This window comes from Ovis aries, chromosome 3 (genome assembly GCF_016772045.2).
Source record: "Ovis aries strain OAR_USU_Benz2616 breed Rambouillet chromosome 3, ARS-UI_Ramb_v3.0, whole genome shotgun sequence".
Taxonomy (NCBI): Eukaryota; Metazoa; Chordata; class Mammalia; order Artiodactyla; family Bovidae; genus Ovis; species Ovis aries.
The window spans coordinates 175,568,754-175,593,264 of record NC_056056.1 but is presented as its reverse complement, the minus strand read 5'-3'; the positions used below and the strand labels follow the sequence as shown (position 1 = coordinate 175,593,264).

Genomic DNA, 24,511 nt, shown 5'->3' with positions numbered 1-24,511 from the left:
GCCTCTGGCCAGGTCCTGGACTTCCCTGCCTGCCCTTCCAACTCTGAATAAGAAGCACTGCCCAGTTGATTCCTAATATTTGGTAGATTCTAAATTCATTTGTCTTTCTAAGTTCTCCTTGCATGTAGCCCTACTCTCTTTTTATGAGTCAGTTTCCAGCAGAAATTCTGGAAAGCATCAGCGACTGTGTACATTAAAACAAATCTGTAGAGGATCACTCGCATGAACAGCCATCTGTCTTTTTCAAGTCTGTCCAACTGGCACTGAGAACCGCCGTCAGTTCTGTCACTGGAGCAGCATTTGTAGATGCCGTGTTATCCAGTTTCAACCTCTCTTCCTACTCTGCATTTAAGAGCATTTAATGTCTGCCGGCGGCGAAGGCAATGACACCCCACTCCAATACTCTTGCCTGGAAAATCCCATGGACAGAGGAGCCTGGTAGGCTGCAGTCCATGGGGTCACTAGGAGTCAGGCACAACTGAGCGACTTCACTTTCACTTTTCACTTTCATGCATTGGAGAAGGAAATGGCAACCCACTCCAGTGTTCTTGCCTGGAGAATCCCAGGGACGGGGAAGCCTGGTGGACTGCCATCTCTGGGGTCACACAGAGTCGGACACAACTGAAGTGACTTAGCAGCAGCAGCAGCAATGTCTGCCGGACACAACTGGGCAACTGAACAACAACAATGTCCGACGGGCTGGTTCCTCAGAAGGAGGGAAAACACTGCAAAGCTCAAGGGCTGATACTTGGAAGTTAGGTGTGAAATGAACAGACGCAGTGTTCTTATCAGGCAGTGGAGCCAACAGGACATTCTGATAGACTAGATATGAAGAATTGAGGTTTGTGGCTTGAGTAGTTGGATGTGTGGTAGTGGCTATCTAAGACTTGGGAAAAACAGATTTAGGGTGGAAAGTCAGAGCTCTGATTAGGCCATGTTATGTTAGATGGCAAGTCAGTTCAATCTGGGGCTTGGGACTAAATAATTATGTAAAAAAGAGAGTTATCAACTTTAGCAAAATGGAGATGATGTTTACCTATTAGTAGGATGAAATACAGAGAAGGCAATGGCACCCCACTCCAGGTACTCTTGCCTGGAAAATCCCATGGGCGGAGGAGCCTGGTGGGCTGCAATCCACGGGGTCGCTAAGAGTCGGGCACAACTGAGCGACTTCACTTTCCCTTTTCACTTTCATGCATTGGAGAAGGAAATGGCAACCCACTCCAGTGTTCTTGCCTGGAGAATCCCAGGGACAGGGGAGCCTGGTGGGCTGCCGTCTCTGGGGTCACACAGAGTTGGACACGACTGAAGCGACTTAGCAGCAGCAGCAGCAGCAGGATGAAATAAGATTATTTATAAAATGCCTGGCATCATGAAGGCATTTAACAAATAGAAACATAATTAGACAGAAAAAGTTCTCCTTACTCCTTGCAAGCAAAAATGGTGAATCACAGGTAAATGATTGAAAATGATTATTTAAAACAAGTTTTCTGGATTATCTACTTTTGTCCCTTGAATTCTCAGCCCTTTTCCTCTCTGTTCAATAAAGCATCAGAAGGTGATTTCCTTAGCAATACCTAGGTAAGTTTTCTATTTCTTTTCCATGTCCATACTTACTTTATTCCTGGTATATTGGCATCTTGTGGAAATTTATCTGATGATTTCGAGTCATGGGTACTTAATTGCTATAGTGTTAAAAGGAACTTGACAAAACAATAGCTAGCAGTTATTATGCTCTGAGTTTGAAATTAGATACTCTATACAATTTTCATGTAATTATCACAATTTTACTATGAGGTAGATATAGCTATTACCTCCATTTTACAGCAAAAGAAACTGAGGCTCACAGAGGTTAAGTACCTTTTTCAAGGTCACAGGCTGGTAAGTGGTGGATTTGAGACTCAAACACGGGGCTATCTGATTTTACAACTCTTTGTGCAATGTAGTTTGGAGAAGGCTTTGCAGGAAGTCCCCTACATGCAGAGCTGGCTTCTTTGCACTCTCCTGATAATGCTGTAAGTCTGTGGAGGTTTTCCATCATCCATCATCCATCAATCCATCTACTCACCCACCCAAGAATATTTACTGAGAGCCTGAGAGTATAGCTGACCTGGATACAGTAGTAAACAAGGTCCCTGCCCTTAAGGGCTTGTGTTCTGGTAGCAGGAGACAAACAATGAACAAGGAAACAAGGTAATTTAAGACTGTGATACCAGCATACATTGTGACCTCAATGGATATTAAAGATCTTGAAGATCTGAAACAAACTATATCATCAAAATGTACCAGAGACATCCACCATCTATTTACTGATGACTTCTCTCAGCTGTAGGAGAAAAAGCCATTCTCATCAGAGGTAAAATATCCCCTTTCATTCTTTTTGTGTTTGGGTAGAATCAACCACATTTTCATCAGCCACCTCAAAAATAGCCACCAAATACCCCTGCCAGTGGGGTGGAAAGAATACTGGACCAGCAGTGTTAGGTGACAAAGATCTAACCAACTGTGTGATCTCCCTTCATTCTTTGATTAACATATCTGATAAAAGCAAGCATTTGTATGACCTTTTACCAGGCATTGTCTCATCTCCTCCTCCCAACAATCCTGTGAACTGGATAGGCAGTTCCTATCTTCATTCTTAGGATGAGGAATTGAGCCACGTCTTGAATCCAAGCCTGAGCTCCAAGTCTGGCCCTTCTCCCACAGGAACACTCAAGCCCTCACAAGGCTTCTGGACCTCTCACCATATATTCTGCATCCTAACTGCTGTTGTGTGTGAGTTTCTCAGTTGTATCCAACTCTTTGTGACTCCACCGGCTACAGCCTGCCAGGCTCCTCTGTCCATGGAATTTTCCAGGCAAGAATACTAGAGTGAGTTGCCATTCCCTTCTCCAGAGTTACTGGTATGCATGACTTTTTTCCCTTTGAGGCTTATCTTATCACCCCTTTCCTGGGATCTAGCAGTGTGTAAGTCATTAGATGCCCAATAAGTGTCAGAATTAAGAAACAGAAGACAGTGAAGGGAGACGATGAGTAAGTTTTGATAAGTTTTGAATGTTAAGCGAGGACTATCACCAGTTTTGTTGTGAGTACTTGTGGCAGAGAGGGACCACTAGATCTCCTCTAGTAAATAAGCTGCTGCCCAGAGAGGAACCACACTTCCCATCTCCCCTTACCTCAAGGAGCAGAGAGGGGTGGGGGAGTGCCAAGAGACCAGCTCTTGCCAATGGAATATGGGCAAAAGTGATGCATCTTATCTCTGGGCCAACACGTTCAAGAAGGGAGGATGTCTTCCCTGTAATCATTTTCCCTGATCCACCAGCTGAAAAAGAGGATGCCAAGACTCTAGGGCAGGCTACAGCCATAAGGTAGGAGGAGCCTGGGTCCCTGAACTATCCCCAGCAACCAGCCATCCAATCGAGGGCATCCACATTGGATTGTGACATGTCTTGTCAAATTGTGTTGAGACTTGGGGCTTGTGTGTTACAGAAGCCAGTGTTGTCTTAACTAATCATGAGTCATGATTTGCCCAGATCTCAGGGTTCTTTGATATGTAAGACATAGCCAAACCACAATATGAGAGAAAGCAATGAGCTTTCTTTCTTTAAGACAAAAAAAAAAAAAAAAAAATCCACTTAAATGGTCACAGAAGGAATTTGGGAGATTTAAAAACCTAGTGGCTGAAAGTCAAGAGCAGGCAGAAGAGTCCTACTCGATCAACACATGGCCCCCTCTTCTGGAGCTGTGTCTATGAATCAAGTGAGAGCTCACATACGGGGGTACCACTGCTGCAGCAGGCTCCAGAGGGAACAGTGCAAGGGGCCGCACAGGCACCAGCAAGTGCTCAGCAAGTCTTCACTGCCTTACCTCATCCTGTCCCCTCCATCTCCAGCAGCACACAAACCCCCCACTCTAAAACAGGAAATTGCTCTCTCTTTCCGCCATCTTTCCGTGCCGCCATAATGGTGCGCATGAATGTCCTGGCTGATGCTCTCAAGAGTATCAACAATGCCGAGAAGAGAGGCAAACGCCAGGTCCTTATTAGGCCATGCTCCAAAGTCATCCTCAGGTTTCTAACAGTGATGATGAAGCATGGTTACATTGGCGAATTTGAAATCATTGATGATCACAGGGCTGGGAAAATTGTGAACCTCACAGGCAGGCTAAATAAGTGTGGAGTGATCAGCCCCAGATTTGATGTACAACTCAAAGATCTAGAAAAATGGCAGAATAACCTGCTCCCATCCTGTCAGTTTGGTTTCATTGTACTGACAACCTCAGCTGGCATCATGGACCATGAAGAAGCAAGACGAAAACATACAGGAGGGAAAATCCTTGGATTCTTTTTCTAGGGATGTAATACATACAAATAAAATGCCTCAGAGGAAAAAAAATAAATAAATAAAACAGGAAACCTCAGGCATTTTTTCCCACCAACAACAGATTCTTGCAGCCCTCTTTAAAGCTTAGGTTGTGCTGTGCTCAGTCACTCAGTCATGTCCGACTCTTTGTGACCCTATGGCCCGCCAGGCTCCTCTGTCCATGGAGATTCTCCAGGCAAGAATACTGGAGTGGGTTGCCATGCCCTCCTCTAAGGAATCTTTCCAACCCAGGGATTTGACCCAGGTCTCCTGCACTGTGGGCAGATTCTTTACTGTCTGAGCCACCAGAGAAGCCCAAGAATACTGGAGTGAGTAGTCTATCCTTTCTCCAGGGGAACTTCCCAACCCAGGGATCGAACTGGGGTCTTCTGCTTTGCAGGCAGATTCTTGACCAGCTGAGATATCCCGGAAGCCCAGAGTCTAGGTTATCTTCCCTCAGATTCAATGTCCACATCTGATCCCAGGTGGTTTTATTTGTTTTTGTTTTTGTTTGAAAGGCATTTTCTTTAAACAGAATGGACTCAGGTTATGGGGTGAAATGTGTAGTTTCCTGCCATCCTTTTGGAAGGTTCTTTCGGATGGCATTTTAGACAAGAATATTTTATTCTCTCTGTTTATATAACCAGTGCTTCTATCCTCTCATTTCTTCTCTCCATTCTTTAACTATAATATTTTAAAATCAAAATTAAATCCTCACACTGTTTGTATTCAAAGATGGCCCTACGGGCAGTGTTAGATGGACATGGGGACCAGAACTTGAGAACGGAGGGTAATCAGTTCCAAATGCACTGAAGCAGATGAGCCTCAGGAAAAGGTTAAACCCAAAATATAGACAAGCTTTCCTTTAGTTTTTCTGAATGTATAATTCTGGCATAATGATACCTTGACAAAACTGGGTTCCCAGTAGGCCAACTGGGCAGGATGTAGTTCACTCATTAGAACAAGGAAAAAGCCATGCCAGCCGCTGCCCACACAGAAAATCTGCAAAATGGGGGTAATGATAGTGCCTGCTTCCTGGGATCACTGAGGATCCAGGGAGCTAATGTACATCAAGGGCTTCTAGAGACCTGGAAAATAGTCAAAGCTAGTGTTATTGTAATATAATATTTTAATGCACAGTATTCACAGCCTAACACTTAGTGACCTACCTCATCAAAGTTGGCTCTTATTACAGTGTCCAGTATTCTCTGACAGTGTGTTCTGTACATCATAATAAAGGTAGAAACCTGTGGGGGTGGGGAAGGATCAACAATAAAAGCATACATTAATACACATTACTGCTGCCTTTGGAATTTCAAGTCATTCATTCTCTGTCAAGGGGATGAAATTTGTCTAACTCCTATGCATCCTGTAAGGTCCCAGTGAAACTCATTTCCCTCAGCTCCCTCCTCTGTGCTCCATAGCACCTGCATATTTCTCAGAGCACTCACCCTGTTGTACAGAAAGAACAGGTTTTTCTTTTTGCGCCGTGTCTACCCCCTGAAATTGTGGATTTTGGGAAAATACTAATAAAAACAGCATATTATTCATGCTTGTGTATCAAGCATTTAGCTCAGTGTCTGGCACATTGTAGACAGAGTTCACTAAGGCCTACTGGATTAAATTCTCATCAGCTGAGATATTGAAAAGTTAACATCCAGCCTATATCTATAAGAAGAGGTGCTTTTGCCAAAATCACAAAAAAGACATTTGGAAATTCTCTGGAATCTGCTTAGCAAAAGAAATGCATCTCTAGCTTCACTTTCCCAAGAATTTTAAAGCGATGGTACAGGAAGTTTGCTGAGAAAAAAATCAAATTTGAGAAAAATAAGGATTTATTTTTTCTTTTTGTTTGAGAACATAGATATACGTTTCATACAAACTTAGTTTGATTGTACAAGCATCTGTCTCCCTGGCTTGACTGTAAGCTTCCTGACAGCAAGAATCAAGTCTCATTCATCACTGCATTCCAGTGTGATATGTAGAAACTCAACACCTGCTGGTACCCTGGGCCACATCAAGATAGAGGCATTATGCTGTATAGCAGAGGGAACTCTACTTAATGCTTCTATGATGACCTAAACAGGAAGAAAATTAAAAAAAACACCAGGGGATATATGTATACATCTAACTGAGTCACTTCAGAAACACATTATAAAGCAACTATACTCCCATAAAAAAAAAGATCGCTTAGGATGGGGTCACCCGGGAGAGAGTCTCCAGATTGGTGTTTCCAATTATTTCTCCCCAGTGCCATGGCCCAAACTCTCTGAATCACCACCACCTTTAAAATCTTCTTTGTCTGTGGGAGTGGAGGTCACCACATCCTCTGCAGCACATGGGAAAATAAACTTAATCCTGTGAAAAAGCTATGCAGAGGAGGGGGCCCTCCCCTATGAAATGAAACCAGTGCAGCATCGCAGATGGGTAGGTAGGTAGACAAGTTGGATAGGGAGAGAGGTAAACATTTTATTTTAGAATAGGATTGGGTTTGCAGGACAGTTATGAAGGTAGTTCAGACAGCTTCTGTATACCTCATACCCCATTACCTCTACTATTAACATCTTGCTTTGGGATGCTATCTTTGTCGCAACTAATGGACCAACTTGATTCAGATTTCTATCCTTATACTTTTAAACTCACTATTTTGCAATAAAAGTGTGTATAAGTGTGGTGTATGTGGGTGTGGTGTGTGTGAGTGTGGTGTATGTGAGTGTGGCATGTATGAGTGATGTATGTGAGTATGGTGTGTGTGTGTGTGTGGTGTATGTGTGTTGTGTGTGTGGTTGTGGTGTGTGTGTGTGGTTGTGGTGTGTGTGGTTGTGGTGTGTGTGTGTGTGGTTGTGGTGTGTGTGGATGTGGTGTGTGTGGTTGTGGGGTGTGTGTGTGTGGTTGTGGTTTGTGTGGATGTGGTGTGTGTGGGTGTGGTGTGATTGTGAGAGACAGACAGAAACCACCCACTCCAGCAGTCCTGCAGGCGTGCTCACCTTCTCCTCTGGCAGACTGGCCGGTAGGTTTAGATCTTTGACATTCGGAAATTCTGGCAGCAATGTTCCAAGTTTGGACCGGGGTGAATACGCCACCGTTTGCTTGCTCACTTCTTTCTTGCCTGTCTCGCTCACCCAGGCGGCTCCTTTCTTGGAATACATCACATCATAATATTGGGAGCTTTCCTTCACTGCAATACCATAGTAATGGTACCTGGGCCGTAAAGAGAGAGAGAGAGAGAGAGAGACCCACGTGTACCTTTATCAGCTGGGGGATCCTGAGCCATTGGAGCCCAAGGCCAACGATGGCTTGGACCCATCCTCCCTGAACTAAAAGAGTTAACTCCCCTGTTAGGCTCAACATCTTAGAATCTAGAATTAAAACAAATTTCCATGCTGCCAGCCATCAATCAGACAGGTAAAAATAACCAGAATTGCCTCCTACAGACAATGTTAAGTCAAATACTTTGCAAAGCAGAAAGTGGGATGAAAAAATTTCCATTTGTACTTAATCTCTTGTATCTAGCCAAGCATGATTCCAGAGGCACAGCGTCTGAACATCCCCCTCTGCAAAGACTCAAGAAGACGAGGGTGTTCATGGCTGCCAGCTGTACCAACAACAAAAATTCATTTGGCCTATGTTTTTCTTAATCAATAAATAGCAGTCTTAAACAACTGTATCTAAAAAGATAAACTCAGTGTTTCAGTTGACACTGAATGGAAAACAAAGACCAGAACCTTTTATTAGCTCAGGAAGGGCTTAATAATAGTAATGTTTTCAATTAAGACTAATGAGGGATGAAGGCTGCATTTTGCTTGGATTTTAGCAACTATCTATCAAGAACTTATGGTGTGCTAGGCACTTTGGCAAATGCTTTCCCTACATTTATTTGTACAATAATGCTATGAAGTGGAGATTATTATAACCTTTCTACAGGTGAGAACTGGAGGCAAGAAAGCTTAAGTAATTTGCTCAAGGTCATACAGCTTGTTTAGGGGAGGAAGTGGGTCGGTCTGACCACAGAGCCTCCGTGCTGCACTAAGAAAACACATTGCTGCAAACTTTGATGTTTGTCAGAGCCTCTTATGGCACATAATACAAATACAGATTCTAAGGCCCCTTCCCAGGACAGGGGATAGGGCCCTAGAATCAGCACTGAGACAAACCACAGGTAATTTTCATGCACATCCCTCTGGGATCCACAAGCCTGCTGGGTGTGGCCCTGCAGGACGTTCCTGGCTTGATGAGACCGTCATTATCTACTATTTGTAACATAGCCGCCAACAAGGTGCTAAGTGCTTTACACACATTACCTAATTTCATCTCACAAAGCCCCTGGGAGGCTGGAACTGATTAATATCCCCATATTACAGACTAGGAAGCTAAGACCCAGAGAATTTAAGACATCCCAGATCACCTAGTGAGTAAGCAGTAGAGGCAGGATTTGAGCCTGTAAATACGGTGCTTTTCACCACTAAGCCAGTGATTCTCAAACTTTACTAATGATAAGAACCACCCACAAAACATATTAAGATACAGACTCCCAGGTCCCACCCCCAGAGATTCTCATTTAGCAGGTCCAGGGTCATTTTGTGCAATCACATGGCAATATTAATGTAAGTAATTCTGGACCTTGATTTCAGAAATGCTGTATAATGTGGTAACTACTCTTTTCTACTGGTAGCGATTTGGTGGTGATAGCCAGGAAATAACTCAAAGGAGAAAACACTCTTGAGTTCTGGGAGAGCCTTCCTGGGGAGGGGAGAGCTGAGCACAGGTAACCTTCCCTCCCTCAACTCCCCCTCCACTCCGGATACCATTCTGTGATACTTCTGCTTAGAGGGCATCGCGCCTCTATCTGAATGCCTGCTGGGATGAAGAACTCGGACCCTCCAAAGGCAGCCCAGCTCATTTTAGGTCAGTGTAGTGATCAGAAAGTTCTTCCTTATGTCGAACTGATTTCTAGCTCCTGTGCCTTCTGCTTGCCAACTGTCATAACTGCCTTCCCACCTGGAAGGCACTCCTTTGGTGGGTGGGGTGGGGGAGTTCCGTTTGCTCTGGGAGCCCTTCCAGGTGGGAAGGAAGTTATGACACGCCTCCCTAACTTTACAAAGTCCGCCTTTATTCTTTCTTAAGCTCAAGATGGTAATAACGTAAAATCAGACCACTTCTTGATTTTTCAGAGTATACTGCTAGAATTGCCAACTGCAGTGAAGCTAGTGACGCTAGTGCTCTGATCACTTCTCAGGGTTTTATTTCAGGTCTGTAAGTTTTTTTTTTATTTCAGGTCAACACACTCTGCACCAGCACACCACCCCACACCCATTTAGTCTGTCCAGGTAAATTTGCTGAGGGATTGTCGCTGTAAGGGGCTTCCCTGGTGGCTCAGTGGTAAAGAACCTGCCTGCAAATGCAGGAGCTGCAGGAGACTCAGGTTCAATTCCTGGGTTGGGAAGATACCCTGGAGGAGGGCATGGCAACCTCCTCAGTATTCTTCCCTAGAGAATCCCATGGACAGAAGAGCCTGGTGGGTTACAGTCTATAGGGTTGCAAAGAGTCGGGCACGACTGTCTCTGTAAGGCCAAGTGCCATGTTGGAGACTAGAGCTTCTTATTACCTTTCGTTTGGTTGAATGTGTTACCAACCTTGGAGGATGCTTATGGAGAGGATACAATGAAACTGAATTTTTAAAGATATTTCCCCATTTGCCAACCTCTAGGTCAAAGAAAAAGCAAACAAAAAACAAAAACAGGCTCTTAAATGTAGACAGAATGAAACTTTCTCCAAGTTTATGTAGGATGGGAAAACTTTCCTTCTATCTTTACTATTTTTATTGCCTATTTTTACCATGTATATATCATTACTATCTACTTATACTCTTTTATCTCAGAAATGTGCAGCAATGTATTGGAGCCAGTGATGCTAAAAAGACCATGGGCTGGAGAAAAAAATAATTCCTCTCCATTCATTGAATAGCCTTCCAACCATCCACTATCTGTGGATTGAATTTCCCTTGTGTGCCAACCACATGCTCACCAGCAAACAAGAAAGAAAGAATCTGGGTTTTCTACTTCATACTCTTACCAGGGCTGAAAACTCATTTTAAACAAATACTTGAATTCTTCAGTATGAATGAAACTTATTCTTCAGAGGAGTCACCCTGAAAAATTATTAGAAATTTATTCCAAAATACCCCTTGGTCAAAATTTTTCTCTTTGAAAATTGCCCCCAGAACTTTTGAGCCACGTTAAAAAAAAATTAGGCTCATTTGATTTTCAGACCTTTACTAAAAAGAGTTTCCCCAGTTTGATCATCTACTTTCCACATTCTTTATCCAATTTGGCTCCAAAGTTAAACCTACCCTTGGAGGGTAGGAATGTGCTGCCCAGGGATGGCCGGGGGCTGGGATGAGGGGGACAGTATTGGATAACTGCTTCTGAAGCACTTTAAGTGACAAGTCTTACAAGTCCTATATGTGGTTGCTGTGTTTTAATAAAAAGTTTCATTGTTTTATAAGTCACTAGGTTGATCCGCTACCCAATATGGTCAAAATGTTTAGAAATGCTACATAATACAGCTCTCCCTAGTGGAGTCACCAGGTATAATTGGCATAATAAAGGTTCTGACAAGTCCTGCATAAAGGAACATGATTAGTTCAGAGCTTACAAACTTTCATGGTCAACAGACCTTCCTCACAGAACACCTAGTCACTTCCAACAGTCTTTTGAAATACCCTTTGAAATGAGTCTTTATAAATCTAGATTTTTGTGAAGCCTGGGCAGGATAGGCAGGATTCCCTTCCCAGTGACTCTCACCTGGGAGACAGACGCCTGCACAGCCTTCTCACTCCTCGGGTCACCTCCTCAGTAAGGCCTTCCTTCCTAGGCTACCCTTTCTAGACCAGGCCACTGTCTTATTATTCCCTAGGGCAACCCCCTTCACAATCTAATGATATTTGTGTGTGTGTGTGTCTTCCCCTGGAGAATATTTGCTCCGTCCAGGAGTGCAGGGACCTGTCTGCTCATGTCTCCCCAGCAGTTAGCACCATTATCTTACAGCAGAAAACGAGAACCAAACATTGAGGGGCTGGTTGACAGAATGGGTGACTGGGAAGCAGGATGCCTGGGTACCACAGCATCTTTTGGCCCATCTCCCTTGCAGGCATTGGTATGTGTTGCTTCTCTGGCTGATTGGATTCTGTGAGAGTACACAGTTTGCTGGTCAAAACAATCCGAGTAACCTGGAAACTGGTCAAAAGACCACAAGGTGCTCCTTTTAGAAGATGCTCAAGACTACGTCACATAAACACCTACAGGCAGGGTGGCATCAAGTCGGATTCCTTAAAGCAGCTGGTCTTTGGACAGCATCTCTGTTAGGGCTCCTAGGAGAGGGGGCCACTCCCACCAGGCACAGACTTCTCCCCAGACTGAGCTCAGGATGAGAGGCCCGGAGTCTGGGTCTCTGGAGGCCCATGGACGCGCGCTCTGCAGGTGGAAAGGCCGTCGGTGCTTACTTTGACTGTCCGCGGGTCCCGAGTCTCCTGGTGGTTAACTGAGGAAACTGCTGCCTTATGATCTGCAAGTCAAGCAAGAACCAGTTACCCATCGGAAAAGGCTGGGAGCACAGTGACTGTGTTTACAAATGGCAATCTAAAGAACAGAGGAAAACGTGGACCCTGGGTTGCAATGAGGGCGTCTGACAGGCCCCCTGAGAGGACCACAGGTTTCGGAGGGTCAGGAAGAGACCACCTGCGTGATGCTGGGGCTCTGGATCCTGAGAGGGTCTCACTTGGCTGCTCTGAGCTTCCCTCCCTGCTCACAATGTAGGCAGTGCACACACTGACTCTGAGCCTGCCTCTCCCCTGTTTACAGCCCTCCAGTGATGGCTTCCAACGTACCTGGAATCAACCCCCCACCTCAGCCTCTGTAACTTGTGCTTACCTCCTGGCCTTCCTCTTTGCTGACTCTCACCCTGACTCACTGGATCCCAGCCACACTGGCTTTCTTTTTTTTTCTTATTTCTGAAACATGGCAGGCTTTCTCTTCATTGGGGGCCCTAGCACTGCAGTTCCTTCTGTCTGGAATACAATTTCACCCAGTTCAGTTCAGTCACTTAGTCACATCCGACTCTTTGCAATCCCATGGACTGTAGCACGCCAGGCCTCCTGGTCCATCACCAACTCCCAATGCTTACTCAAACTCATGTCCATTGAGTCGGTGATGCCATCCAACCATATCATCCTCTGTCATCCCCTTCTCCTCCAGCCTTTAATCTTTCCCAGCATCAGGGTCTTTTCAAATGAGTCAGTTCTTCCCATCAGGTGGTCAAATATTGGAGTTTCAGCTTCAGCATCAGTCCTTCCAATGAATATTCAGGACTGATTTCCTTTAGGATGGACTGGTTGGATCTCCTTGCAGTCCAAGGGACTCTCAAGAGTCTTCTCCAACACCACAGTTCAAAAGCATCAATTGTTTGGCGCTCAGCTTTCTTTATAGTTCAACTCTCACATCCATACATGACTACTGGAAAAACCATAGCCTTGACTAGATGGACCTTTGTGGTCCATCTGCTTTTTAATATGCTATCTAGGTTGGTCATAGCTTTTCTTCCAAGGAGCAAGCGTCTTTTAATTTCATGGCTGCAGTCACCATCTACAGTGATTTTGGAGCCCAAGAAAATAAAATCTCTCACTGTTTCCACTGTTTCCCCATCTATTTGCCATGAAGTGATGGGACCAGATGCCATGATCTTAGTTTTCTGAACGTTCAGTTTTAAGCCAACTTTTTCACTCTCCTGTTTCACTTCCATCAAGAGGCTGTTTAGTTCTTCTTTGCTTTCTGTCATAAGGGTGGTGTCATTTGTGTATCTGAGGTTATTGGTATTTCTCCCAGCAATCTTGATTCCAGCTTGTGCCTTGAGAGCCTCCATTTCTTGAGATTCTTTTTGCCTTGAGCACCCCATTTCACCCAGATCCTCACAGTATTAGCTCCTTTAACATTCGGGCCTCTGGACAGTCATTCTGCCTATGCCTTCTCTGCCCAGCAGGTGCAGAGTAACACAAGAAGACACCTCTGACCCCCATCATGAGACACTGCTTTCCTCTTTTCTCTCACTTTGAACTCTCTGAAGTTGTCTTGAGCTCTTATTCTCTGAGTACTTATCTTACATCTCCTTCCACTTGAGCACAAGCTCCATGAGAGCAGGGACGTGGCCCAGGCCTCAGGTGAAGAGGGCTCAATCTGTGTTTATTGAATGAAGGCATGAAGCCCAACTCCGCGGGCTCTGGAGAGCCTCCTTTGCTCATTTGCCTAGTGGACAATGCAAACTGCTGCGGCCCAGGACAACTACACAGATTTGCCAGAAAGCTAGGAGGAGGAGCCATCTGCCAAGGTGAAAACACAACCAATGCGCATCTTTCTTGGTGTTTAGAGCAATGACGTGTGTGAACAGGCAGGATGGTGGAGAGGTTCTGAGCAAAGGCTTTGGAGCTAGATTACCTGGATTAGATCAGAGCTCAGCCATTTGTTATCTGGGGCCCTCCAGCAAGTTATTTAACATTCAAATAACTCCCATTTGTAAAATGGGAATGATAATAACATCTACTTCAGAAAATCTTTGTGAAAATTTAAAACATAAACATGTAAATAATTTGCAACAGTGCCTGCCACTTAGTAAGTGATCAATAAATGTTATCCATTATTACTAGTGATTATCTTGATGACTCATTCATTCTGTCTCATTTCCAGGGACTTTTAAGTCTAGCCACATTCTTCCAGCTCCCTTCCTGGCTGGCTCAGCGGTAAAGAATCTGCCTGCAATGCAGGAGGCCCAGGTTCAATCTCTGGGTCAGGAAGATCTGCTGGAGAAGGGAATGGTAACCCACTCCAGTATTCTTGCTTGAAAGTGAAAGTGTTAGTTGCTCACTCGTGCCTGACTCTTTGTGACCCCATGGACTGCAACCTGCCAGGCTCCTCTGTCCATGGAATTCTCTTGGCAAGAATACTGGAATTCTTGCTTGGAAAATTCCAAAGAGTTGGACAGGATTGAGCAACTAACACTTTCATTTTCCCTTCTAATACAGCATCGAGCAGGCAAGCATGGTCAGGGAGAGCAAGTGTGTACACTGTCCTTCGTGAGAGAGGCTGTTGCTGGTTTTCCACTAGCAGGGCATGAGCTATGAGCATCTTTTCATCCATCTTTGTTGGTCCACTCACAGCCTTTTCCAACTACATTGATTCTCTCATTGACTGATTTGCTCATTCATTCAACAAACATGTACTGTGATCCTATGTGAACCTGGACTCACTATCTAACCTCTCGGTGCTTTAGTTTCCTCCTCCAACATCTGAATACTCGGGGTCTTCTGTAGTTCTCCCCTCATCAGAGGGATAGATGTTGGTGGCCCCAACTGAATCGGCATCAGCAGGGTGGAAAGAAGTGGAGAAATTAGACAGAAATTGAAAATCTGGAATAGACAGCATGAAGGTTGATTATTTCTGTATATCAGGAAGCTGCCAACTGTCTCCAGGGTAGAGAATGGCTGGCACAGTATTTCTTTATTTGAAAAGGGATGAAAAAAGCTGAAATCCTCACAAGGATGGTTAGAGAATCTAATAAGATAACATCATGATACCACTTTTGGAAGTAAGAAAAAGTGCTTCTAAGACGTAACCTTGTAGTGATGATTTGTTCTGTAGAACAAAGCGATGCAGTAAATCTCCAAATTCTCTAAGGGTGTCACTTTTGAGACAACACATCCCTGGTTTCTTTAATCTCAACTCCTGTAAGCCAAGGATGTGAGCTTCTCACTTTGTCTACATCCCTCTCAAATTGTTGTGACCCATACATCCCCAAAATATGAAAACCCTGATTCAAAAAGATACATGCCCTTCAATGTTCATAGCAGCACTATTTACATTAGCAAAGACATGGAAACAACACAAGTTCCCATTCACAGATGATTGACACAGAGGATTGATTTAAGAAGATATAGTGTATATACAGTGGAATATTACTCAGTTATAAAAAAGAGTGAAATACTGCCATTTGCAACAACATGGATGGACTTAGAGATTATTGTACTAAACGAAGTGAATCAAAGACAAATATTATACAATATCATATGATATTACCTATAGGTGGGATCTAAAAACAGTACAAATGAACTTATTTATATTACAGAAACTAAGATTGAAAACAAATGTATGGTTATGGAGTGAGAAGGCATAAATTAGGAATATGGGATTAACAGATGTGCAGTATCGTACATAAAATAGATAAATAGCAAGGATTTACTGTATAACACAAGAAACTTTAATATCTTGTAATAAACTATAACTGTGAACTGTGGTGTTGGCGAATTTGGAGCTGTATGTGGTGTTGGAGAAGACTCTTAAGAGTCCCTTGGACTGCAAGGAGATCCAACCAGTCAGTCCTAGAGGAAATCAGTCCTGAATAGTCATTGGAAGGACTGATGCTGAAGCTCCAATACTTTGACCACCTGATGCAAAGAACTGACTCATTGGAAAAGACCCTGATACTGGGAAAGATTGAAGGCAGAAGGAGAAGGGAACAACAGAGGATGAGATGGTTGGATGGCATCACCAACTTGATGGACTTGAGTTTGAGTAAGCTTTGGGAATTGGTGATGGACAGGGAAGCCTGGCAAAGTGCAGTCAATGGAGTCGCAAATAGACGGACACGACTGAGTGACTGAACTGAAATGAACTGAATAAACTATAATGGAAAATAATCTGAAAATACATATTATATACACACACACATACACACACACACACACATCTGAATCATGTTACTGTATACCGGATACTAACACAATATTGTAAATCAACTATTTTTGTTGTTGTTCAGTTGCCAAGTCAAGTCTGACTCCTTGGGACCCCATGGACTATAGCACGCCAGCCTTCTCTCTCCCTCACCATTTCCCGGAGTTTGCCCAGCTATATCTCAGGTTTTAAAATTGTTGCCACCTAAGGAAATGTAGCACTAAGCATGGGGTTTGACTCAGGGGGTCAGTGACAGGACTCTAACACTTTGTTTGCCATGCAGCCTAAGACCACACCAAGGTTTAGTGGCCTCGTCCCCTTGGGTCACTTATATTAACTCTGGCCAAGGATGCCCTCCAGTCCCTTACCACATGTTTGGTTTCAGAGCCAAGATGTGAAGCAGCTGTTCATAGGGTACAATTACTGAACAGCTAGAGACGTGGCAGCAGCAATGGAGAGAGAAGCACAGGAAGTGTAAGGACAGATCCACATGTTCTTCACTTTAGTTAAAAGTGGGTTATGATCTGGGTTCTGAGTCTTCTATCTACTCAAGCAAAGAAAGTAGATACAGTCAAGTTAGTTAGTCCAGTGTCCATAAGATGTTGTTTAGTAGCTACAGGTTCAACTCTCTTTTGATTTCATGGACTATAGTCTGCCAGGCTTCTCTGTCCATGGGATTTCCCAGGCAAGAAAACTGGAGTGGGCTGCCATGCCCTCCTCCAAGGGGTCTTCCTGACTCAGGGATCAAGCTCAGGTCTCCTTCATTGGTAGGTGGAATCATTACCACCGAGCCACCAGAGAAACCCATCTGTAAGATAAATGCATATCAGTTGCTTAGGAAAACCAGAGGTTTGTTTTTTTTTTTTTCAGTCTGGGAAATTTTTCTATGCAATGGGTACAACAGTAAGGTGCCATGTTTAAAAATGCTCTGATATTAGCAGACATTTTTAAAACAATGATACTGAATCCTGTCAAGGGTGTGGTAAAACTGAAAAGCTCATAGATTGCTGATGACATTGTTTATTAGTACAAGCCTTCTGAGAAGCATTTTTACCAATAAATATCAAATGCCACAAAATATTTATACTTTTTCTACTAATTTCAAGGGAAAAAGCTAAAATAAGGAAAAGCTCTGTGCAGGGCTACTAATGAGACTGAAAAACTGGAAACAATGGAAATGAACAATGACGGGGAACTGGCTAAATAAATGATTGCCTATCTACCCAATAGAATATTATGGTAACAAAGTCTATGCTATGACACAGAAAATGCTTATGACATAATATTAACTGAAACAGCAGGCATCAAAATTTATGCTAGGGTTGTAATCAATTTTTGTACAAATATAGGAATGAAAACATAAAAATGGATATTTGTTAGGGTAGCAGGATGGTGGGGAGAATAAAAGATTTTTATATAATGCATTGTATACAAAATCAACTCTTTTTTGGAAATAGAAAAGGATTTTCTTCCTATAAATATTCTTAATTGACAAGGAAGTTCAAGATATTCTTGAAGGAAGGATAAAAAATCTGTAAGAATGTTATACTGGTTGTTTTTCTTTTTTAAAAATAGATCACTCCCTACAGACAATATGTAGATTTCTTTTTCTTTTTCTTTTCTTTTTTTTTTTTTTTGACTGAGAGGCTTGATTCTTACTTGATTTAACAGAAAGGGCAGAATTGTGAAATCTTTTAAAATGTTTATCCAAATGGTGTGTAACATAACATCCACAAACCAAACAGCAGTGCCTGGCCCTTGGCCCCTAGACTCTGGTCCAGAGACATGTCTGGAGGCACAGGGAAATGAGGACAGGCCTTCAGGAGGCACTGTTCTTGTCCTGCCTTTGTGAGACAAGAAAACATAACCAGCGTGTATGTGACTTTTTCCGTTAGGTTCTTGAGGAACTATCAAGTCATAGAACAGGAACTGTAAATTCACAATCAATTTAACTTATGATTTCCTCCAGAGCCAATGGGTTTTATTTACTCCTTATGAAATATGTGTAGATACTGAGGGCTTCCCTGATAGCTTGTGCTTCCCTGGTAGCTCAGCTGGTAAAGAATCTGCCTGCAATGCAGGAGACCCTGGCTTGGTACCTGGGTTGGTTCCCTGGAGAAGGGATAGGCTACAGTCTCCAATATTCCTGGGCTTACCTGGTAGCTCAGCTGGTAAAGAATCTGCCTGCACTGTGTGAAACCTTGGTTCGATCCCTGGGTTGGGAAGATCCCCTGGAGAAGGGAAAGGCTACCCACTCTAGTATTCTGGCCTGGAGAATTCCACAGACTATACAGTCCATGGGGTTGAAAAGATTCGGACACGACTGAGTGACTTTCACTTTCACTTTTCCCTGGTGGCTCAGTGGTAAAGAATCTACCTGCCAATATAGGAAAAGCAGGTTTGAAACCTGGGTCGGGAAGATCCCCTGGGGAAGGGAATGGCAACCCACTCCAGTATTCTTGCCTGGGAAGTCCCATGGACAGAGGAGTCTGGTGGGCTACAGTCAATAGGGTTGAAAAAGAGTCAGACATGACTTAGGGACTAAACAACAACAACAATACACGCAGTTTTACTGTCATTGAGATCAGCATCACCCTTTGATGAGTCACCCAAGACAGAGGCACTCCCAAGACTCCACTCTCTTCCTAACACTGCACAACCCCTCTCCTGTTGGTTCTGCCCAAGACATCCAGTGGATTTCAGCCACTTCTCTTGATGCCCTGCCACAGCTCCAGCTCCTGTGACCTTTCACCTGGACCACAGACTCAGCTTCCTAACTGGCTGCCCTGTCTCCGGGCTTGCTGCTCCACCAGCAGGATCGTTCTAAAATTCAAGTGCGATCATTTCAGTTTCTTGTAGAAAACGGAGGGCACCTCTTCACTACCCACACTGGAGAAAATGCCAGCATCCTCAGGCTAGCCCAGGATGCCCTCTGTGACCTCCCCCAGCCCAGCTCCCAGCCTCAAATCTGGCCTCTTCCCCAGTGTGCTCCCTGAGCTTCAGGGACATGCTGATTCCTTTGTCTGGAATGCCAAACCCGCCTTGTCTCCCACTCACCCCAAGGAGCTCCTCTCTCTCTGAGCCTTCCCCGCTTCCCCTGGGATCCTACTCATGAACCCTTAGGTGCCCCTGCCTCTCTTTTCCTAGTAAGCCGGGAAGCAGTAGGACACGGAGGTGAGTTGGTTAAGCACACAGGCAAGTCCTAGCTCAGGCCCCGTGCCCATCACTTTGCACATACTGTCTCAGTCAGTCATTACAAGCCAGGTTCCACTGCTATTTCCTCTGTACAGATGAGTAAACTGAAACTTGGAGAGGCTAAGTAACCCATACAAAGCCACACAGCTCACAAGGTGCAGACCTGGGATTTGAATGCACCCCGTCTGACACAGCACTCTACCACAGCATACGGTTCCCTCTGAATGAATGAAGGTGCCCCAAAGTCCCTCATTCCTTCTTTTCACAGAAACTTGTCTTTCTTTTATGTCATATTCCTGCATTTGTTCATGCCAGGTGTGTTGGAGGAAGGAAATGATTTCTTCTTCCCATCTATACTTCCAGGAAGGTTTCTTTTCAGTTCCCCCCAACTCTGACTCTCTTGGAAATGTTCTGGTGGCCTCGGCTATGAGCAGCATCTGAGAGCACTGCCCCCTAATAGGCGGGAAAGGTGGGAAACTTTGGAGAGGACTGACATCAGCAGGCAGACTGTTGTCTCCTTCTGGGTTGAATCTACCCACAGCCAGTAGAGAGGAGATCCAGCGATTAAACACTCCTTCTGCTTGATGAAAATATTAACAAAGCAAAAAGTCCTTTTTGGATAAATGAGGTCCCCAGGTGGATTTGGACTATGGACAGAGGTTCATGACATTGTACAGGAGGCAGTGATCAATACCATCCCCAAGAAAAAGAAATGCAAAAAGGCAAATGGTTGTCTGAGGAGGCCTTACAAATAGCTGAGAAAAAAAGGGAAGCAAAAGGCAAAGGAGAAAAGGAAAGATATACCCATTTGAATGTAGAATTCCAAAGACTAGCAAGGAGAGATAAGAAAGCCTTCCTCTGGGATCAATTCAAAGAAATAGAGGAAAACAGTAGAATGGGAAAAAGACTAGAGATCTCTTCAAGAAAATTAGAGATACCAAGGGAACAATTTCACGCAAAGATGGGCACAACAAAGGACAGAAACAGAATGGACCCTAACAGAAGCAGAAGATATTAAGAAGAGGTGGCAAGAATATACAGAAGAACTATACAAAAAGATCTTCATGACCCAGATTACCACGATGGTGTGATCACTCACGTAGAGCTAGACAACCTGGAATGTGGTCAAGTGGGCCTTAGGGAGCATCACTATTAACAAAGCTAGTTGAAATGGAATTGCAGCTGAGCTATTTCAAATTCTAGAAGATGATGCTGTTAAAATGCTGCACTCAATATGCCAGCAAATTTGGAAAACTCAGCAGTGGCTCCAGGACTGGAAAAGGTCAGTTTTGATTCCAATCTCAAAGAAAGGGAATATCAAAAAATGTTTAAACTACTGCACAATTGCACTCATCTCACACACTAGCAAAGTAAAGCTCAAAATTATCCAAGCCAGAGTTCAACAGTCCATGAACCAAGAACTTCCAGATATCCAGCTGGATTTAGGAAAGGCAGAGGAACCAGGGATCAAATTGCCAACATCCGTTGGATCCTAGAAAAAGCAAGAGAATTCAAGAAAAACATCTACTTCTGCTTTATTGACTATGTCAAAGCCTTTAATTATGTGGATCACAACAAACTGCGGAAAATTCTTCAACAGATGGGAATACCAGACCACCTTACCTGTCTCCTGAGAAATCTACGAGAAGGTCAAGAAGCAACAGTTAAAACCAGACATGGACCAACAGACTGGTTCCAAATTGGGAAAGGAGTACATCAATTGTCATGTATAGGAGTACTGTATATTGTCACCCTGTTTATTTAACTTATATGCACATTACATCATATGAAATGCTGGACTGAATGAAGCACAAGCTGGAATCAAGATTACTGGGGAAAATATCAATAACCTCAGATATGCAGATGACCCACCCTTATGGCAGAAAGTGAAGAAGAACTAAAGAGCCTCTTGATGAAAGTGAAAGAGGAGAGTGAAAAAAGCTGGCTTGAAAACTCAACATTCAAAAAACTAAGATCATAGTATCCGGTCGGATCACTTCATGGCAAGTAGATGGCGAAACAATGGAAACAGTGAGAGACTTTATTTTCTTGGGCTCCAAAATCACTGCAGATTGTGACTGCAGCCATGAAATTAAAAGATGCTCGCTCCTTGGAAGAAAAGCTATGACCAACCTAGATAGCATATTAAAAAGCAGGACATTACTTTGCCCACAAAAGTCCATCTAGTCAAAGTTTTTCCAGTAGTCATGTATGGATGTGAGAGTTGGACCATAAAGAAAGCTAAGTGCTGAATAATTGATGCTTTCGAACTGTGGTGTTGGAGAAGACTCTTGAGAGTCCCTTGGACAGCAAGGAGATCCAAGCAGTCAATCGTAAAGGAAACTAGTCCTGAATATTCATTGGAAGGAGTGATGCAGAAGCTGAATCTCCAATCCTTTGGCCATCTGATGTGAAGAATTGACTCATTGGAAAAGATCCTGATGCTGGGCAAGACTGAAGGCAGGAGGAGAAGGGTACGACAGAGGATGAGATGGTTGGATGGCATCACCGAGTCAGTGGACTTAAGTTTGACCAAGCCCCAGGAACTGGTGATGGATAGGGAAGCCTGCCATGCTGCAGTCCATGGGGTCACAAAGAGTTGGACACAACTGAGCAACTGAACTGAACTGAAGTGAATTTGCCAGCGGGGGACAACCCAGGTCAATACCTGTCTACTCAGTGGACTGACAATTCTCTGTGGCCATAGGCTCCTCCATCAGGAGCTCAACACCCTTGTGCAATGCCACCTTTTCCTGCCATCTTTTCTCTTTAAATTACCAGTCAGGTGCCCCATGCTCCATCCAGGTCAGCCTACTTCATGTAGCTGAGTTCTCTGACTGCTTCACAGCTTCTGGGCTCCGTACCTCTGTGCGTTCCACCTGCATCTGTCTCTTCCTCCTCACCACTGTGCCCTCAAACCCACTACCCCACATACACCGTCTGCCTCCATCACAACTTTCCTGATTCCCTGACCAGGTAAGAGCGCTTCCATCTCCAAACTGCTGCACCTACTGCTTCCAGCCGGTGACTAAGTTCCACTCTCCCTCTGTTGTCAACATAACCTGTATCTCCATCTTTACCAGCCAGGATCTCACACCTGGGTTGCTGCAACCGTCTCCTTTTGCCCCCGCTGCCAGGCACGCCTCACCTTAACTACTTCTCAGTAAAGCCTCCAGACAAGTCCAAACCCACCAGTTCCTTCCTTCATTCTGGCTCACCTCTCGTCTTTCCCCTCTCCCCATCCCATGAAGTATTGAAGGATATTACCACTTTTGTTGTTGTTGTTTGAGTAAAATTGCTTTACAGTGTTGTGTTAGTTTCTGCTGTACCCCACTTTTTAAAAAATGTGCTAAATTGAAGAGCCCCCTCCAAAAAATGACCTATGTCTCTTTCTTCCATTTGAACACCAGGCTTTTTCATCTATCAGATGAAGATAGTAACACTTCTTCGGCCTGACTTTCAGCCTTATAGCAGGGTCCGAGAAGTTAGAGAGTGGACCTAGAGCTTTGTCAGCCAGGAGGACGAGGAGCCTGGAGGCTAGAGGATCCACCTCAGTGGAATTTCACTGGCTGGACAGGTGAAGAGGTGCCAGGGAGGGTCACCTCTGCCAACACATCTCTGCCTCCCTCATGATGTCTTCCACGAGCCATCATCCTTTTCTAGCACATTCTCTTCATTGGCAGAGGTAGCACTGTATCTTTCCATGTTTTGATAGATCTTCAGAGGATTCTCAGTTAACTCAGTTTTCAGGCTTTTGTGGTATCTTGGCTCAGAGGTAAAGAATCCATCTGCCAATGCAGAAGAAGCAGGTTCTATCCTTGGGTCGGGAAGATCCCCTGGAGAAGGAAATGACAACCCACTCCAGTATTCTTGCCTGGGAAATCCCATGGACAGAGGAGCCTGGCAGGGCTATAGTCCGTGGGGGGCGGGGGGGTCACAAAAGAATCGGACATGACTCAGTGACTAAACAACAGTATCCAAAGCCATATATCTGCACTGTTAGCATCTTTAGTTCCGTTTGTGAAAACGCTTTTTCTCTAAAAATATCTGATAGCCAAATCCTCTTTTCCAAAAAGAGAGAAAGGTCATTTCAGATAAAGCAGGAAGAGGAGAGGAAGTCTGTTAGCAGTGGGGGGTGGGGGATGGGCGGAGGCCCGGCTGCACCACATCGCTCTCTGCCCCACTGGAGGTCAAGACTTTTCCCACTCTGAGCAAAGAAAGCTGTTGCCGACAGCACCTCCTCCCTCCAGCTGCAACAAAAACCTGTGGGAAGGGAGTTTGCTTTTTTTTTTTTTTTAAGTGTTTCTTATAGGCTGAAAATTACAAATTATTCTCCTCTCCTTTCACGAAATAATCAGCTGGCCCCTGAATCTGAAAGCCCAGCACAATTTAGTTGGAGTTTCAAAATGCAGGGTTGGTTCAGCCCCACTAAGGCTGTTCAGCTTTTAATTTCTGGAGCAAGACTCAGCAAACAGTCAAACACTTTTGTGAAGCAGTGAGAGTCGAGCTTCGCTGTTTGATAAATGAGCAGACGGCAGGCAGCCCCTCTTTCTTTTTTTGTATGGATTCAATGAAGCCTGCCTAAAGAACACCACATGCTGTTCTAGCTACTGATCTAACATTCCGCGACATCCCAGTCTTCCAAATTCCCTTTAATTACTCGGGAATCCCACCCTCCGCTCTTTCAGCCTGGGCAGACAGGGCAGGGGGCTCCCTGGGCCGGGGGGTGGGAAGTGGAGAAGCTCTGGAGAGCTGGTCTCTCCGGGGGCTGCTGGAAACTTTTCTTGGGTAGTGGTTGGGTTATCTCCTTCGACGGTCCGTTCTTCATTCCATACAACACATCGTTTTAGGTAAAAGGGAACTCAGCACACAGGCTACCCTGACATGTGGGTGTAGTCTTTTAAGAAATATAAGCGAGTTTGGGCAAATGGTTCTGAAATGGCATCTTCGAACCCTCGGAGGGTTTAAGATAAGGAAGGGGAAGAGTAAGAGGAAGAATGGATGCCCACACACTAGAGGAAGTATTTTACTTTTGGCTCTAAAGTTAATCCTAAAAACCACACTGGAGGAGAACATGATGGTTCCCGTCCCACAGACGAGAGGCTGGGCTTTATGGCGATACAGGCTGCCTGGACTCACAGACACCAGCAAGCTGGAGAAGCAGGGATCCAGCTCCATGGT

General features: G+C 44.3%; 2 protein-coding genes across 4 annotated transcripts in view; one reads left to right on the top strand and one right to left on the bottom strand.

Annotated features, from left to right (window-relative positions):
* The window catches only part of RFX4 (regulatory factor X4), a 171,418-nt gene that overhangs the window by 63,508 nt on the left and 83,399 nt on the right, over window positions 1-24,511 (bottom strand). For 2 of the 3 annotated variants that reach the window (XM_004006695.6, XM_042247169.2), the window contains exons 5-7: window positions 11,863-11,924; window positions 7,349-7,562; window positions 5,531-5,608 (exon numbers count right to left, since the gene is read on the bottom strand). In XM_004006695.6, the coding sequence (XP_004006744.2) occupies window positions 5,531-5,608; window positions 7,349-7,562; window positions 11,863-11,924 (354 nt within the window). Of the gene's footprint in view, window positions 1-5,530; window positions 5,609-7,348; window positions 7,563-9,166; window positions 9,277-11,862; window positions 11,925-24,511 lie in introns of those variants that run through there. The other variant, XM_042247170.2, reaches the window with a different exon arrangement.
* Window positions 3,933-4,379, top strand: LOC101116302 (small ribosomal subunit protein uS8). Its single transcript, XM_004006698.6, has one exon. It carries the CDS (start codon window positions 3,963-3,965, stop codon window positions 4,350-4,352), a length of 390 nt encoding a protein of 129 aa, XP_004006747.2. The 5' UTR covers window positions 3,933-3,962; the 3' UTR covers window positions 4,353-4,379.

Excerpts from the sequence above, each read along its gene's own strand:
- LOC101116302 (XM_004006698.6), top strand. The coding sequence starts at position 3,963 with ATGGTGCGCATGAATGTCCTGGCTGATGCTCTCAAGAGTATCAACAAT.